This window comes from Ranitomeya imitator, chromosome 6 (genome assembly GCF_032444005.1).
Source record: "Ranitomeya imitator isolate aRanImi1 chromosome 6, aRanImi1.pri, whole genome shotgun sequence".
Lineage (NCBI taxonomy): Eukaryota > Metazoa > Chordata > Amphibia > Anura > Dendrobatidae > Ranitomeya > Ranitomeya imitator.
Genome location: NC_091287.1, coordinates 193,921,218 through 193,939,816, shown reverse-complemented (window position 1 = coordinate 193,939,816; position 18,599 = coordinate 193,921,218). Strand labels below are relative to the sequence as shown.

Below are 18,599 nucleotides of genomic sequence, written 5' to 3'. Positions count from 1 at the left end.
CCCTAAAGATGGAAAAAGAGGTTGGGGATTGGTGTAAATTGTTCTTACAAAGTTGAAAAAGATAAAGCCAAACAATCTAAACTTAAGGGTTCAAAATGAGGTGAGACCAAGACACTCGGTCGAAGGCTTTATCAGCATCAAGGCTGACAAGTATATGTTGCTTTGCCCTAGCCTGGTAACTATATGTAATGGCAAACAATGCCTTCCTAATATTGTAAGTGATAGACCGACCATGGACAAAACCCATTTGGGATGAGGTGAGGATATCAAGAAGTATAGACTGAAGTCTATTAGCCATGATTTTGGTAAGCAATTTAAAATCAACGTTTAGGCGAGAGATTGGACGGTACGATAATAATATGATTAAAAAGGGAAGTAAGGTGGGGAGTGAGTAAAGGTTGTACATTTTAGAAAATTCAACTGAAAACCCATCTGGGCCAGGTGCTTTAAGCAACTTTGAAGACTTGATGGCTGATCCCACCTTCCCAGGAGCGTAAAGTTTTGGTGGATCAACCTTATGTAAAAATTTGTATCCATCTTCCCGGGAGTCTAGGGATGGGCCATAAAGGTCTGTGTAATAGAGCCATCGGGTAATGCAATATTAGAGACTCTAGTAGCCACTTTGAATGGCTTCATTATGGATGGCAAAAGACGGCCTGTTTTATTACCCCACCGAAAATATTGATTGTGTTGATGAGCTAACTGATTGTGTGCCCGTTCATACAATAGGGTGTTTAAGTTTTGTTTAGCCGTAAGGTAAGCCTCTCTGAAGAAGGGAGTATTATGTAATTTAAAATCTCTATATGATTGAGTAAGCCGGTCTAAAGGTACTGTCACACTAGACGATATCGCTAGCGATCCGTGATGTTGCAGCGTCCTCGCTAGCGATATCGTCCAGTGTGACAGGCAGCAGCGATCAGGCCCCTGCTGGGAGATCGCTGGTCGGGGAAGAAAGTCCAGAACTTTATTTCATCGCTGGACTCCCCGTATACATCGCTGAATCGGCGTGTGTGACACCGATTCAGCGATGTCTTCACTGGTAACCAGGGTAAACATCGGGTAACTAAGCGCAGGGCCGCGCTTAGTAACCCGCTGTTTACCCTGGTTACCAGCGTAAAAAAACAAACAGTACATACTTACATTCAGCTGTCTGTCCCTTGCCGTCTGGTTCCTGCACTGACTGCTGGCCGTAAAGTGAAAGCAGAGCACAGCCACAGCGGTGAGTCACCGCTGTGTGACTCACCGCTGTGCTGTGCTTTCACTTTCACTTTACGGCCAGCGACCAAACAGCGACGCTGCAGCGATCCGGATCGTTGTCGGTATCGCTGCAGCGTCGCTAAGTGTGACGGTACCTTAAGAGAGGCTGCAGGGCGGAAAACAATTTCTTTCTTTTTTCTGGGACACAAAGGAGATAATATGCTCCCTAAGCACAGTCTTAGCAGTGGCCCAGAATAAGATGATATCGTCCAAGTGTTCCGGGTTATCCTCCATGAAAGTCTCCCACCAACAAGTCATATAGCGTTTGAAGTCATCCGAAGTGTAAAGATATGAGGGAAAGCGCCAACGAAAAGATACAGTTCTACTAGTGCGGAGTTCCAAAGTAAGTAAAACAGGAGAGTGGCCCGAAATAACCGATGGGAGGATATCAACTGTTTTTAAGAAGAGGGACAGAAATTAACCTTTAATCAATACGAGTATGAACGTCATGTACACTAGAATAAAAGGTACAGTATATTCTCTCTCCATAGCGTGACAGCATCTCCAAGCATCAAGTAGATCAAGCCTATCTAGTAGGGTAGAAATCGCTTCATTTGAAGAATGAGATGCAGGCAGAGGTGTAGATCTATCCAGAAAGATGTCATGAAGAGTATTTAAATCTCCACCTGATAATAAATTAGTGGGATGCCAGCCATGAACAACTTCCAAGAGTCAAGCAAAAAAGGAAGGATTAGCAATGTTGAGCGCATAAACATTATGCAGGCAATATTCCCGCTGTTCAATAAGGACTCTGACTAGTAAATATCCCACCATCCCACCTTATCCCTCACCACATCCTGTATAGAGTATTCAAGGTTCTTATAAAACAAAATGGCCACCCCATGCTTCTTCTCTGAAAAGGAAGCCTCCAAGCACTCCAAATAATATCTATTATGGAGTGTTGGGTGACCTCTGCAAATCCAGTGAGTTTCTTGTAAAAAGACGATATGTGGACGTAAGCGGGTAATAAGGTCCAATACCTTTCTGAGCTTTACCGGCAAATTAAGACCAGCCACATTCCAGGATAAAAAGTTTTAGAGAATCTACAGTGCCAACAAGTAGTATTCAACCCCCTGCAGATTTAGCAGGTTTACACAGTTGGAATTAACTTGGCATTGTGACATTTGGACTGTAGATCAGCCTGGAAGTGTGAAATGCACTGCAGCAAAAAAGAATGTTATTTCTTTGTTTATTTTTTTTAAAAATTGTGAAAAGTCTTTTCAGAGGGTCATTTATTATTCAACCCCTCAACCCACCAGAATTCTGTTTGGTTCCCCTAAAGTATTAAGAAGTAGTTCAGGCACAAAGAACAATGAGCTTCACATGTTTGGATTAATTATCTCTTTTTCCAGCCTTTTCTGACTATTTAAGACCCTCCCCAAACTTGTGAACAGCACTCATACATGGTCAACATGGGAAAGACAAAGGAGCATTCCAAGGCCATCAGAGACAAGATCGTGGCGGGTCACAAGGCTGGCAAGGGGTACAAAACCCTTTCCAAGGAGTTGGGCCTACCTGTCTCCACTGTTGGGAGCATCATCCGGAAGTGGAAGGCTTATGGAACTACTGTTAGCCTTCCACGGCCTGGACAGCCTTTGAAAGTTTCCTCCCGTGCCGAGGCCAGGCTTGTCTGAAGAGTCAAGGTTAACCCAAGGACAAAAAGGAAGGAGCTCCGGGAAGATCTCATGGCAGTGGGGACATTGGTTTCAGTCAATACCATAAGTAACGTACTCCACCGCAATGGTCTCCGTTCCAGACGAGCCCGTAAGGTACCTTTACTTTCAAAGCGTCATGTCAAGGCTCGTCTACAGTTTGCTCATGATCACTTGGAGGACTCTGAGACTGACTGGTTCAAGGTTCTCTGGTCTGATGAGACCAAGATCGAGATCTTTGGTGCCAACCACACACGTGACGTTTAGAGACTGGATGGCACTGCATACGACCCCAAGAATACCATCCCTACAGTCAAGCATGGTGGTGGCAGCATCATGCTGTAGGGCTGTTTCTCAGCCAAGGGGCCTGGCCATCTGGTCCGCATCCATGGGAAGATGGATAGCACGGCCTACCTGGAGATTTTGGCCAAGAACCTCCGCTCCTCCATCAAAGATCTTAAGATGGGTCGTCATTTCATCTTCCAACAAGACAACGACCCAAAGCACACAGCCAAGAAAACCAAGGCCTGGTTCAAGAGGCAAAAAATCAAGGTGTTGCAGTGGCCTAGTCAGTCTCCTGACCTTAACCCAATTGAAAACTTGTGGAAGGAGCTCAAGATTAAAGTCCACATGAGACACCCAAAGAACCTAGATAACTTGGAGAAGATCTGCATGGAGGAGTGGGCCAAGATAACTCCATAGACCTGTGCCGGCCTGATCAGGTCTTATAAAAGACGATAATTAGCTGTAATTGCAAACAAAGGTTATTCCACAAAATATTAAACCTAGGGGTTGAATAATAATTGACCCACACTTTTATGTTTAAAATTTATAAAAATTTAACTGAGCAACAAAACTTTTTGGTTTGTAAGATTTATGCATCTGTTAATAAATCCTGCTCGTTTGAAGTTTGAAGGCTCTAACTTATTTGCATCTTATTAAACCTGCTAAACCTGCAGGGGGTTGAATACTACTTGTAGGCATTGTATATATTTATATGAGAAGCTATATCATCGAAGGCAGCCACATTAGCCTATTCCACATGGAGGCTAAAAAATAGAAATAGTAAAAAAAAAAAAAAAAAAAAAAAAAAGACAAATGGGCAAAGGTCTGTCCCAGCAATCAAACATTAATATCCAAATTAACCAAAAAGACTGAATGCGGAGTGTACTCAAGAAAGGGGAAGAGGAATCACCAAACAAACCGAAAAACACCACATAATCCAAAATACTGAACATCAGGTTAAATTATCCAGACTAATATCATCCCTTAGAAAGGAGATTTACAAGAGAAGAGCAAATATTTTAGAACCTAAAAAAAAAAAAGGCATAGGTAATAATTGTGCAATAAGACCATATCACCACTCAGGTCCTAGTACTTAAAGGTAATAAAACATATGAAGAAGAAATATAAGCCAGCTCACCCGTGATGCATAAACCAATCTTCGGGAGCACGGACCCGCTGTGTTCAGGCGTATAAAGTCCAAAAAAGACATTCTCTTATTTTAATAAAACATATGACCACAAGCTGAAGTCAAGTAACAGGTGAGGATACCCAGGAGGAACGCTCCATTTGCTCCAAGTCTTTATCAGGATCTTCCAAAAACACCGGCTTTCTGTGAAGTACCACCCGGAGGCGTGCGCGGTATACAAGGGCAAAACGTGTACCCCTGTCAATTAACAGTCTACAAACTGATGAAAAAACACAGCGCTTGGCTGCTACCAAGGCGGAGAAGTCCTGACACATGAGAAGGGAGTGACCCTCATACTTCAACGAGGAGGCGGCTCAAAACGCTCGGAACAGTTGTATTTTGTTCTGTTAGTTGAGCAACTTAAAAATAAACAGGGCGTTGGCGGGTTTTTGGATCGGAATGCTCCGGTCCAGTCCTGTGGGCTCGTTGCACTACCATGGAGCCAGGCAGGTCAGGCAAATTGAGTGCCCTTGAGAGCCATGAGGAAGTAAAGTGATTAAAGTGATGAAGATCTTTCACTTACTCAGGGACACCAATGATCCGGAGATTATTTTGACGACTCCGATTCTCCAAGTCATTAAATTTTTCCTGGAGCTGCTCTATTGCATGGTCTCTGTTCTTTACTTGAGCAGCGTAGGATTGTAATGTATCCTCCAAATCAGAAATCTGCTGCTCTGCCACTGAGATTTTACTGGTGTGTTAAGTCAACTGGGATGTGATTGTTTCCAGCGAGGATTGGAAAGACTGAAGTCTGGCGTCAATCGCCGGCATGAGTTTCATAGTAATAGAAATGCAATGGCTTGAAGAGATTCCAAGACATGGTGGTATTAGAGTCCGTTGTTTTGGGAAGAGATTTTGGCAACCTGAGCTCTGGTTTTAACAGATTTAGAGCTACCAGGATTCACAAATTTATCCAAGGGGTATAGGGAGGGGTATGTAGTCACAAGCTATGCACGTAAATAGAGAGGAGGATAATACAGCCGAGATTGTGATGAAGCAGTTTACATAGTCTATATAATAAGCTTAGACATCAGAGAAAGCCAGGTAGGATTAGATCCAAATCATTTAGTAAATATGAACAATAGATTAGGGCCCAGCAACAAACAGGCACAAATATATCCAAGGTAGGGTCAGCCGCGATACGGAAGGCGAGCCCCGATGGAAGGGGGCTTTATCCGTTATTTATCCAAGCACGTGTAGGCAGGTGCCGTTATAAAAAAATCAGTAATCACTGCCTAGTGTTGACCTCCAGAAATAACATATAGAAAGTTTACATCAGTAGCAGGCTGTGTATTTGGAGATAAAGCTTAAGGTAAAATAGACAGAAGCTAAAGGACTGTAGAATGTTATATGCTACAGACTGAAGGAGCTGCAGTTATTTCTGAATTAATAAACTGTAAAATTTTAAGTAGTAGGGCCTTGTATCTGTCTTGATTGAGGGAGACTAGATGATTCAATCTAAGCATTCTCTTTTCAGAGTGGGGGTGGGGGAGAGAGGACTCAAAGCCAGAATAAGCCAAACAAGAGGATAATGTCCAGGGTTCCCCCTCTCCTCTCTACAGTCTCTTTAATGTTTAACTCACAGAATTACACAGTACACGATACCCTCCGGATCGCAGCCAGGAACCATATCTTTCGGTTTGTAGCCAATAAACATGTCAGTCTACCTCCAAGACTAGTTGCCATGGGTGACTGCACCACTGTGTACGTTATGGGTGCCAGGCATCTCAGCTCCCCTGGCTGTTTGGCTCCACTTGCCTGTGTTGCCTGGCACAGGTGGAGCTCTGCAGAGCCCACTGTTCTGCCCTCTAGCAAACACCAGACTGACTCTGACCCTGACACAGACAAACCCTATACTGCAGGGTTTTTAACTAGCAACCTGTGGCCTTCAGCCACATGGAAAACCTAACCAGGCATGAAACAGACTCCACCACTACCGTCCTGTAGTCCGTTTCAAAACACAAAAACCCCTGTAGGTGTTCCCAAATCTTCCTCGGACAAATAGTTTGTCCAAGACTAACACTTACTTTTTATACCGCATTCAATCACAGCTACGCTTGTGACTGCAATGCACTCCCATGTCCTCAATATGCCTCCGAGTGCATCCTGGGGAAAACGCACAGTGACTCCTACATGTGATAGCGGTCACTGCCTTACAATAGACAATGAAAAATGTGTACAAGTTTCTTTTTAGTGTACAAAACCAAGTGAAATTAAAAGTAGATTACTTACCATGTGTGGTACGCCAAATATGACAACATTTGTGTACTGTGAAAAAGTGACCTATAAAAAGAAGATTTAATCATAAAATTAGTATGTACATTTAATATCCCACCCCATTCACATCATGCCATTGCTATGCGACAATCTAAGATATTTACTCCACTTGTGATTGTGGGGTGATTTGTCCTAAAATTTAAATCTCGGGTTTTGTTTTTATACACAAAAGGGAATTGTTGGGTTTACCTCGCCACTACTCAGTTATGGGGATTATGATTTATATGACTTCAAGGTTAGATTTCAGAAAGGCAGATTTTAAGGGACTTATAAAGAGAATCAGAGGGATCCAATAGCTGGATATCCTTAAGGACAAAAATGTCCAGGAAGGATGGGAAATCTTGAAAAATGAGATTCTCAAAGCACAACTGTTAACAAATCAAAAAAGGGGGAAGAATACGAAGCATTTAAGGAAACCAGGATGGATGAACACAGAACTTAAAAATATGCTAAAAAGGAAGAAATAAATGTTTATCAAATGGAAAGAGGGAGGCATATCTAAAGAAGAATATAATGCTGTCTGCAGAAGCTCCAGAGCACGAATCAGATTAGTAAAGCTTACAATGAATTAAGGCTTGCAAGAGACATCAAAAGCAATAAAAAAGGATTTTGGGGATATGTCAAAAGTAAAAGAAAAGTAAAAGATGTTATAGGATTTTTACAGGATGAAAATTATGAAATGGTAAGAAGGATATTTAGAAGGCCGAACTGTTAAATTCCTATTTTGCATCTGTTTTCTCTCAGAAAGGAAACATAACATCAACTGATATTCACTGTCCTCTTAAAGGAATAGAAGAATCCAGGATATCTATTAAAAGAAAGATAGTGAGGAAACACTTAGCTAACATAAATGAATTCATGTCTCCAGGTCCAGATGAATTACACCCCAGAGTACTGAAGGAGATAGCAGAAGAAATTTATGAACCACTCTCCATAATCTTTGAAAATTCTTGGAGAACAGGAGAAATCGCAGAAGACTAGAGAAGAGCAAATGTTGTTCTTATCTTTAAAAAGGGGAAAGAAGGTGGACCCAGGGAACTATAGGTCAGTGAGTCTGACTTCTATACCAGAAAAGATCAAATTCTTAAACAAAATGTATGTAAGAGGTAATTTATTCTCCTGACCTGGAGTCTCATCATGTTCATGTTAGGCAGGTTCTCCAGGTACTCAGGGACAATAAATTATTTGCCAAAAGTGAGAAATGCAGAGATTCTGTTTTTGGGTTATTTTTTGTCCTCCACAGGTTTTCGTATGGATCCGGCTAAAGTCAGGGCAGCCTTGGAGTGGGATCGTCCTGAGGACCTTAAGGCTTTACAGAGGTTTTTAGGTTTTGCAAATTTATATCGCAAATTTATTAAAGACTTCTCAGTGGTAGCCAAACTATTGACAGACATGACCAAGAGAGGCACGAACTTCTCTGTATGGTCCAGTGTGGCCTGTAAGGCTTTTGAAACTTTGAAAAAGTGTTTTTCCACTGCACCCATATTTATACAGCCTGACATCACTCAGCGAATTGTGGTAGAGGTGGATGCCTCTGATGTAGGGGTGGGAGCTGTATTCTCACAGGGGATTTCTCCGAGTAAGTGGCGTCCGTGTGCATTTTTCTCTAAAAAATTATCTCCTATGGAGAAGAATGATAATTTTGGTAACAGGGAGCTGTTGGCAATAAAATGGGCATTTGAGGAATGGCGTCATTTTTTGGAGGGAGCACTTCATCCAGTCATGGTGGTCACAGATCACAAAAATCTGTTGTATTTAGAATTGGCAAAGCGTCTCACTCCTAGGAAAGCAAGGTGGTCTCTGTTCTTCGCCAGGTTCAATTTCTACATTACGTACAGGTCAGGAAGTAAGAATGTCAAGGCTGACGCGTTATAGCATTGTTTCCCGGGGGGTGGGGATAATTGTGAACCAGGTCCTATACTGCAGAAGGGTGTAGTAGTCGCTGCAATTAATTCTGATCTTGAGAAAGAGGTGGTAGAAGCACAGGGGGACGCCCCAGCAACCTGTCCGTTAGGTAAACTTTTTGTTCTAGCTAATCTCCGTCTCAGGGTCATAAATGAAATGAGCATCATGACTCAGTTTTGGCCGGACACCCTGGAAGTAAGGTTACCGCGGACCTACTCTCTCGGCGTTTTTGGTGGTCTGGGGTAAGACATGATGTACAGGAAAATGTCGCTGCCTGCAGTGTGTGTGCACGTTCCAAGTCCTCTCGTTCTCGTCCGTCTGGGTCTCTCCAACCTCTGGAAATTCCCAGTAGACCTTGGACCCATTTGTCAATAGATTTCATCACTGACTTACAGGTTTTGGAGGGTAATACAGTTATTTTAGTTGTAGTTGATAGATTTAGCATGATGTCTCATTTCATTGCACTCCCCGTGTTACCAAATGCTAAGACTCTGGCACAGGCCTTTATCAAGAAGGTTGCGAGACTGCATGGTATTCCTTCAGATATTGTCTCAGACCGGGAGGTGCAGTTTATTTCTAAGTTTTGGAGGGCTTTCTGCAGCCGGCTGGGGACTCATTTGTCGTTTTCTTCAGCTTTTCATCCTCAATCCAATGGTCAGACTGAACGCGTATATCAAAATCTTGAGACGTATCCCAGGTGTTTCATCTCAGAGAATCAAGAGCACTGGGTTAAGTACTTACCGTTAGCAGAATTTGCTATAAACAATCGTACTCATGAGTCTACTGGTAAGTCCCAGTTTTCGGGGCATATGGTTTTCATCCTCAATTTAGTTCATTTAATAGGAGGGATTCCTCAGGTGTTCCTGAAGAGGAGAGGTTTTCTTCATCCATCACGTCTGTATGGCAAGGGGTTCTTGATAAATTAAAGAGGATGGGTTCCAGGTATAAGAATGCGGCTGATCGGAGACGTGTGGAAGGTCCGGACCTGTGTGTGGGTGATTGGGTTTGGTTGTCCTCGAAAAGTATTAAACTGAGAGTTCCCTCGTGGAAATTGGGCCCTAGGTTCATGTGCCCTTATAGGATTGTGGCCGTCGTGAATTCAGTTGCTTTTCGGCTGGCTTTGCCTCAGTCATTTAATGTTTTTCATCGCTCCTTACTCAAGAAGGTTGTGGCGTCATCCAATCCGTCCTCTTCACCTCCATCTCTGGTCCTTGTTGATGGAAATCTCGAGTTCCAGATTTATGGATTCTCGTTTAGTTCGTCGGTCCCTACAATATCTGGTACACTGGAGAGGGTACGGTCCTGAGGAGAGGACGTGGGTACCTGCTGCCAATGTCCATGCGGTTAGGTTGGTTCGGGCATTTCATACAGCTCATCCTGAGAAACCTGGTCCTGAGGTTCCAGAGGTCCCTCGTAGAAGGGGGGGGTACGGTCACGAGGCTACCGCGACAGAGAGGTTCCAGAGAACCGCAGCGCTCTGGGCCTCGTTCACACACTGTGAACAGAAGCTCTTCTCCTGTATTCTGACCTGGCTGCTTTGTGCCAACAGTGCAGGTGCTCAGCAGGTACCCACGTCCTCTCCTCAGGACCGTACCCTCTCCAGTGTACCAGATATTGTAGGGATCGATGAACTAAACGAGAATCCATAAACCTAGAAATCTGGAACTCGAGACTTCCATCAACAAGGACCGGAGATGGAGGTGAAGGGGACTGATTGGATGGCGCCACAACCTTTTTGAGTAAGGAGCGATGAAAAACATTATGGATCTTAAATGACTGAGGCAAAGCCAGCCGAAAAGCAACGGAATTCACGACGGCCACAATCCTATAAGGGCCAATGAACCTAGGGCCCAATTTCCACGAGGGAACTCTCAGCTTAATATTTTTCGAGGACAACCAAACCCAATCACCCACACGTCTCCGATCAGCCGCATTCTTATATCTGGAACCCATCCCCTTTAATTTATCAAGAACCCCTTGCCATATGGAGGTGATGGATGAAGAAAACCTCTCCTCTTCAGGAACACCTGAGGAATCCCTCCTATTAAATGTACTAGATTGAGGATGAAAACCATATGCCCCGAAAAACGGGGACTTACCAGTAGACTCATGAGTACGATTGTTTATAGCAAATTCTGCTAACAGTAAGTAGTTAACCCAGTCCTCTTGATTCTCTGAGATGAAACACCTGAGATAAGTCTCAAGATTTTGATTTACGCGTTCAGTCTGACCATTGGATTGAGGATGAAAAGCTGAAGAAAACGACAAATGAGTCCCCAGCTGGCTGCAGAAAGCCCTCCAAAACTTAGAAATAAACTGTACCCCATGGTCTGAGACAATATCTGAAGGAATACCATGCAGTCTCACAAATTCCTTAATAAAGACCTGTGCCAGAGTCTTAGCATTTGGTAATGCGGGGAGCGCAATGAAATGAGACATCTTGCTAAATCTATCAACTGCGACTAAAATAACTGTATTACCCTCCGAAACCGGTAAGTCAGTGATGAAATCTATTGACAAATGAGTCCAAGGTCTATTGGGAATCTCCAAAGGTTGGAGAGACCCAGACGGGCGAGAACAAGAGGACTTGGAACGCGCACACACACTGCAGGCAGCGACATATTCCTGTACATCATGTCTTACCCCAGACCACCAAAAACGCCGAGTCAGTAGGTCAGCGGTAACCTTACTTCCAGGGTGTCCGGCCAAAACCGAGTCATGATGCTCATTTCATTTATGACCCTAAGACAGAGATTAGCTGGAACAAAAACTTTACCTAACGGACAGGCTGCTGGGGCGTCCCCCTGTGCCTCTACCACCTCTTTCTCAAGATCAGAATTAATTGCGGCGACAACCACACCCTTTTGCAGTATAGGACCTGGTTCACAATTATCCCCACCCCCCGGGAAACAACGGGATAACACATCAGCCTTGACATTCTTGTTTCCTGGCCGGAACGTAATGTAGAAATTGAACCTGGTGAAGAACAGAGACCACCTTGCCTGCCTAGGTGTAAGACGCTTTGCAGATTCTAAATACAACAGATTTTTGTGATCTGTGATCACCATGACAGGGTGAAGTGCTCCCTCCAAAAAATGACGCCATTCCTTAAATGCCCATTTAATTGCCAACAGCTCCCTGTTACCAATGTCATAATTCTTCTCCGTAGGAGATAATTTTCTCGAGAAAAATGCACACGGACGCCACTTACTCGGAGAAATCCCCTGAGACAATACAGCTCCCACCTCTACCTCAGAGGCATCCACCTCTACCACAAATGGCTGAGTGATGTCAGGCTGCATTAATATGGGTGCAGTGGAAAAACACTTTTTCAAAGTTTCAAAATCCTTACAGGCCGCACTGGACCATACGGAGAAATCCGTGCCCCTCTTGGTCATGTCTGTCAATGGTTTGGCTACCAATGAAAAGCCTTTAATAAATTTGCGATAGAAATTTGCAAAACCTAAAAATCTCTGTAAAGCCTTAAGGCCCTCAGGACTAGTGATGGGAAATCTAGTTCATTTTGGTGATTAGTTCACCATGAACTAGTTCACTGAAAAGATTAGTTCAAAAGATTAGTTCATTTAGTTCAGTCATTCTCTGGATTCTGCTGAGAAGAGATGGATCAGTTCTAGTTCGTTACACAGACGCTGTGGCTCCTAGGATGAGTTATAGTTTTGTTAAAATGATCAGAAATAGTTAATACATCTGATCATTACATAACAAACTCTTATTAAAGGGGTACTCAGTCTGGAGAAAAAAAAAATTCAAAAGTTATTTATTCAAGTTAGTAATTTTTTTTTTCTTTGTGAAATATTTATTATTATTAATATTATTTTAATGGCGTGACAGATTGCCCACAGAACCGCAAGCTACACTTATCACATTTGAGCAGTAGGAACATTTTGCTTTCTTCTGATCTCCACTAAGGCTATTTTCACATTAGTGTTTTGCGTGTTTGCGTCGGGTGACGCAGCGGCGACACATGCGTCATGCGCCCCTATATTTAACATGGGGGACGCATGGACATTCGTTGTGTGACGCATGAGTTTTTTTTTCCGCAAGCGTCGGGCGCAGAAAACGCAACAAGTTGCATTTTTCTTGCGTCCAAATTTCGGCAAAAAAGGACGCATGCGTCGCAAAATGCAGCGTTTTTGCGTGCATTTTGGTGCGTTTTTATGTGCGTTGCGTCGCCGACGCAGCAGCGCACAACGCAAATGTGAACGTAGCCTAAGTGTGAAATGATTCCATACCCGGCTTCTCTTTCTCTTCAGTCTATTATCTGCACACATTATGGTCACTTGCAGTCTCTGGTAATGAGCACTGAGCAGTCAGACAGTATTCATTTCACACCACTGCAATAGGTGGCAAAAGGAAGAGATGTGGTGAAACTACACAGAATTACAGATTTACCAAGCTGCCGCACAGTAAATGGATCTTTTGCTGCCCATAGCAACCAATCACAGCTCAGATTTCACTTGGCAGAGCACTGCACTACTGCAGTATCAGAAAGCTGACCTGTGATTGGTTGCTATGGGGCAAAGAAAATCTTTCTATTAGACAGCCTGATAATTCTCCACCCTATCCTGGGAGGAGCCGATAGGGAATGCATCATGTCATGTGACCTGTGAACTAAATGAACTATATGAACTGCTGAACTAGATGTTCTGTATTGAGGCTGATCCTCTACAGGAGGCGGATCTTATCACAAAGACTGGTGAGGGGCATGAACCACACCACAGAAACACTCTCTCTCATACACACATGAGCTGTGTCTGTCTACTGTACAATTTCAGTTTTTATTATTACTATTATATTTGTATTTACTATTTGATGTGTGGTATAGCGTTTTACTAACTTCTTTTCCAGCATCAGGAGCTATAAAGAGCAAGTGTCAGAGCAGGGATCTTCAGTGTGAGGAGCTGTGTGAGGGATCACTCTCTGTCTCCTCCCACTTGCTGTTTAGTTCATAATGAACTAATCTCTGTCAGGATGGTGAACCAGATGAACTAGTTCACTCTGAAGATTAGTTCATTTTGAACTACTCACTCACGAACTACCCATCACTACTCAGGACGATCCCACTCCAAGACCGCCCTGACCTTAGCCGGATCCATACGAAAACCTGTGGAGGATAAGAAATATCCCAGAAACGGAATCTCTTTGACCGCGAACATGCATTTCTCAAGTTTGGCAAACAGTTTATTGTCCCTGAGTACCTGAAGGACCTGCCGTACATGATCCTGATGAGACTCGAGGTCAGGGGAATAAATTAAGATGTCATCGAGATATACCACCACAAATCTACCTATTAAGTGACTAAAAATATCATTGACAAAGTGTTGAAACACAGCAGGAGAATTACTGCATAACCAAGTTCTCGTAATGTCCCTCTGGAGTATTAAACGCCGTCTTCCATTCATCCCCCTCCTTCATCCGAATGAGATTATATGCCCCCGAGATCTAATTTGGAGAACCATTTAGCCCCCACAATTTGGTTAAAGAGGTCCGGAATAAGAGGGAGCGGGAAAGAATCCCGAATCATAATTTGATTCAATTCACAGAAATCTAAGCATGGGCGTAAACCCCCCATCTTTCTTCTTTACAAAGAAGAACCCAGCAGCAATGGGTGATGACGAGGGTCTGATATGACCCTTGGCCAGACTTTCCGTGATATAGTCCTTCATGGGGCTGAGATGTTGTATAGCCTACTCTTAGGCAGTTTAGCACCAGGAATGAGACGTATGACGCAATCATAAGGACGGTGTGGAGGTAGCTCTCGACTCCCCTCCTCAGAGAATACATCCTCAAAAACTGAGATGAACTCTGGCAAAACCTGAGAACTCAATCCGGCCAGCCGAGTACCCAGGCAATGTTCCTGACAAAACTCACTCCATCTAGTAATCTCCCGAGTCTGCCAGTCTAACACCGGGTTGTGTAACGTGAGCCATGGTAAACCGAGAACTACATGTGACGGTAAACCCCCCAACACATAACAATCTAATGACTCAGAGTGCAACGCCCCTATTTGTAGGCTCACCCCATGGACGATCTGAGTGAAAGTCCCCTGGCTCAACGGTGCAGAATCAATGGCAATTATAGGTGTGGGTCTACACAACTCTTGAGTCTTAAACCCATGTGCCTGAACAAACCCAGCATCAATTAAATTAATCCCTGCCCCAGAGTCCAGAAAGGCAGAGATATTGAACCTATTTTCACCAAGACGAATCTCGGCTGGTAGGAAAAATTGAGGTTTACCTAAGGAGGAAATTAGTACACCCGAGTTGACAACCTCCCCACAACCCGGGCTCAATAGTTTTCCGGTGGTTGTCTTCTAGAAGGACACACATTCACATAATGACCCTTTCTGCCACAAAAAACATGCACCTTCCTTACGCCGTACTACTGCAGCCCCCTTAGAACGAGTAGCGCCACCCAACTGCATAGGTTCTCCTAGAGACTCAGATTCTGGTGAGTCCAAATCTGAATTACCCTTGAATAGCGGCGATTCATTAAGTCTCTGGCGCAGGCGGCGGTCCACATGGATCACAAGAGATATAGCTACCTCCAGTATGGTTGGTGTCTCCTGTAGGACGAAGGCATCTTTTATTTTATCAGATAGGCCCTGATAAAATTGACTGCGGAGTGCAGGGTCATTCCACATTGTGTCAGTAGCCCATCTCCGAAACTCAGAGCAGTACTCCTCTACTGGCCGGTCTCCCTGTGTAAGATGGCGTATTGTGGACTCAGCGATGGAGACGCAGTCAGGATCATCATATACCTGACCTAAGGCTTGAAAAAACTCCTCCACAGTCCGTAACGGCAAAGCGTCAGCGGGAAGTAAAAATGCCCAGGCCTGAGGGTCACCTTGTAGGAGTGATACTACAATTCCAACCCTCTGCTCCTCTGAACCTGAACTGTGAGGACTCAACCTAAAATACAATTTACAGGCCTCCCTGAAAGTAACAAATTTGTCACGCCCCCAGGGAACCTGTCAGGTAACGCAATTTTAGGCTCTAGCAAAGCTTGTGGAGGTGTAGCAACCCCTGCAGTGGCCACTGGAGTGTGCTGCACAACCGCTGAGCAGAGGTCAGCTGTTATGAACTGGTGGTTTAGGAGCAACATGGGACGAGCTCTGAAGGAGGTGGTACCTGTACTGACCGCAGTTCCTAAGCTCAACACAACACTAGAAGTAGCCGTGGGGGGTACCTAACACTCCATAGACCCCTCGTCACAGCCTGAGAACTAACTACCCCTAAAGATAGAAACAGGAAAGCTATCTTGCCTCAGAGAAAATCCCCAAAGAATAGATAGCCCCCCACAAATAATGACTGTGAGTGGAGAGGGAAAAGACATACGTAGAATGAAACCAGGATGTAGCAAAGGAGGCCAGTCTAGCTAGATAGATAGGACAGGACAGAGTACTGTGCGGTCAGTATTAAAAACTAGAAAAATCCACACAGAGTTTACAAAAATCTCCACACCTGACTAAAGGTGTGGAGGGTAAATCTGCTTCCCAGAGCTTCCAGCTTAACTGAATAAATCCATACTGACAAGCTGGACAAAAACATAGAATGTACAGAACAATTAAGTCCACAACATGTGGACAAAAAAGAGCCAAGCAAGGACTTATCTTTGCTGAACTGGTCAGGATATCAGGGAAATCCAAGCAGAGATGTGAATCCAACCAGGAACCATTGACAAGTGGCACAAGCTGAAGGAAAGAGCCAGGCTAAATAGCCGAGCAGAATAGACAATCAGTGGAAGCAGCTGCTGACTGCTAAATCCAAGGAGCAGCCATTCCACTTAAAACCACCGGAGGGAGCCCAAGAGCAGAACTCACAAAAATGCCACTTACAACCACCGGAGGGAGCCCAAGAGCGGAATTCACAACAGTCAGCCACCTCTAGACTGAGTTGCTGCATTTGTCCAGCTAAAGCAGGAATGGGGTCCATATTGGACCAAGAAAAATCTTTAAGGTCAGTGATACTGTCACACCGTAAACGGCGATAAAGGGGCAGGACGGTGTATTGGAACCGGCACCTGTCCCTGCCACTTCAATGGGGCCCTGGCTTTCCCTTATCTCGGGGGTACCTATGATGGTTAGGAGGCCCAAGCCGCCAGCATATCCCTGTCTCCTGTGCAAACCCTATCAGTGGCTCCCTCTCCCCCTAAGGGAGGTGGACAGCTCCAGTGTAATAATACAACAAATAACAGGGTATACAGACAAGGTAACTAAAAGACTCAAACTCACCAAATGCTCACACAACCACAGAGGAAACACAGAGAAGGGAAGAGAAGGAATAAACTTAGGAAGGAAAACAGGTTTAACATGCAACCAAAACCGCAGACACCAATGTCTGTAAATAAACCTCCAACACCAACACTACGCTCCATCACACTCTCCAAGCCAGGCAGTAGAACTGATCACTGACACTAGCTGAAGTCAGGACTGGGTCTATATAGAGGATCAGATTACAAAATCCACTTCAGCTGAGAGACCCAGCTCACAGCAACTTAGCAATAAGGTTAATTCCTGCACTGCTGGCACAAAGCAGCTAGGTCAGAATACAGGTGAAGAGCTTCTGTTCACTGTGTGTGAACGATGCCCAGAGCGCTGCGGTTCTCTGGAACCTCTCTGTCGCGGAAGCCCCGTGACAGTCACTATGTGGAACACTTTTTTCCACATAATCTGGACTCTGGAACGCTTCAGCGGATCCCACTGATTTTGAGACGGTTTTCGTCTGACATATTGTAATTCATGTTAGTGGTAAACTTTCATTGATATGACTTGTTTTTACATGCAAAAAAATAGAAATGTCAAAAATGTAGAAAATGTAGCAGTTTTCAAACTTTTCATTTTTATGCCCTTAAGTTATAGTTTATATTACAAAAAATACTCAGTACATAACATTTCCCACATGTCTACTTTACTATTTTTTTACCTTATTTTTTGTTGCTATGAAGTTATAAGGGTCAAAATTTGACCAGTGATTTCTCATTTTTCCAGCAACATTTACAAAACATTTTTTTAGGGACAACACATTTGAAGTGATTTTGAGGGGTCTATATGACAGGAAATACTCAAAAGTGACACCATTCTAAATATTGCACCACTCAAGGTGCTCAAAACAATATTCAAGAAGTTTATTAACCCTTCAGGTGCTGCACAGGAATTTTTGTAATGTGGAAGGAACAAATGAACATTTACATTTTTGTCACAAATATTTTACTTTCGCATGGGCAACAGGAAAAAACGGACCCAAAAACTTGTTGTGCAATGTCTCTGAGCATGCTGATACTCCATATGTGGGGGGGAAAAAAAATCACTGTTTGGGCACATGGCAGGGCTCAGAAGGGAAGGGGCGAAATTTGACTTTTTGAATTTAAAATTTGATGGAATCATTAGTGGATGCCATGTTGCATTTGGATAGACCCTGATGTGCCTAAACAGTGGAAACTGCCCACAAGTGACACCATTCTTGAAACAAGAATCTCCAGGTTCTTCACAGAAGTTTATAACATTGAGCCTCGAAAATTAAAAAAAAAAAAAATCACATTTTCCCCACAAAAATGTTTTTTAGCCCCAAATTATGTATTTTCACAAGGGTAACAGGGGAAATTGCACCATGCCATTTGTTGTGCAATTTCTCCTGAGTATGCAGATACCCCATATGTGGCAGGGCTCAGAAAAGAAGGAGTGACGTTTTGGAATGCAGACTTTGATGGAAAGGTCTATCTATGTCATCTCTCTTTTTGAACACTGGAAAACCCCAACAAGTGACACCATTTTGGAAGTTGGACCCCTCAAGGAATGTATCCAGATGTGTGGTGAGCACATAGAATTTTCAATAACAGCTTGCGGACTCCATATACAGCACAGATCCCCTAAATGCTAGAAAAGCAGAATTCCCCCCTCAAGTGATTCCATTTAGGAAATGATACCCCTTTGGGAATTTATCTACAGGAGACGTGCTGATTTTTATTTCATGTGAGTTTTCAAGAAACAATCAGCAGTGGATGTTGCTGAGTGAAAA

At 43.7% G+C, this 18,599-nt stretch overlaps 1 protein-coding gene across 6 annotated transcripts in view; it reads right to left on the bottom strand.

The window, feature by feature from the left end:
* The window catches only part of ATPSCKMT (ATP synthase c subunit lysine N-methyltransferase), a 257,270-nt gene that overhangs the window by 112,531 nt on the left and 126,140 nt on the right, over positions 1-18,599 (bottom strand). For 5 of the 6 annotated variants that reach the window (XM_069730406.1, XM_069730408.1, XM_069730409.1 and 2 more), the window contains one exon: positions 6,613-6,663. The exons of the other annotated variant lie outside the window; for it this stretch is intronic. In XM_069730406.1, coding sequence (XP_069586507.1) covers positions 6,613-6,663 — 51 coding nt within the window. The remainder of the gene's footprint in view (positions 1-6,612; positions 6,664-18,599) is intronic. 6 annotated transcript variants of the gene reach the window in all.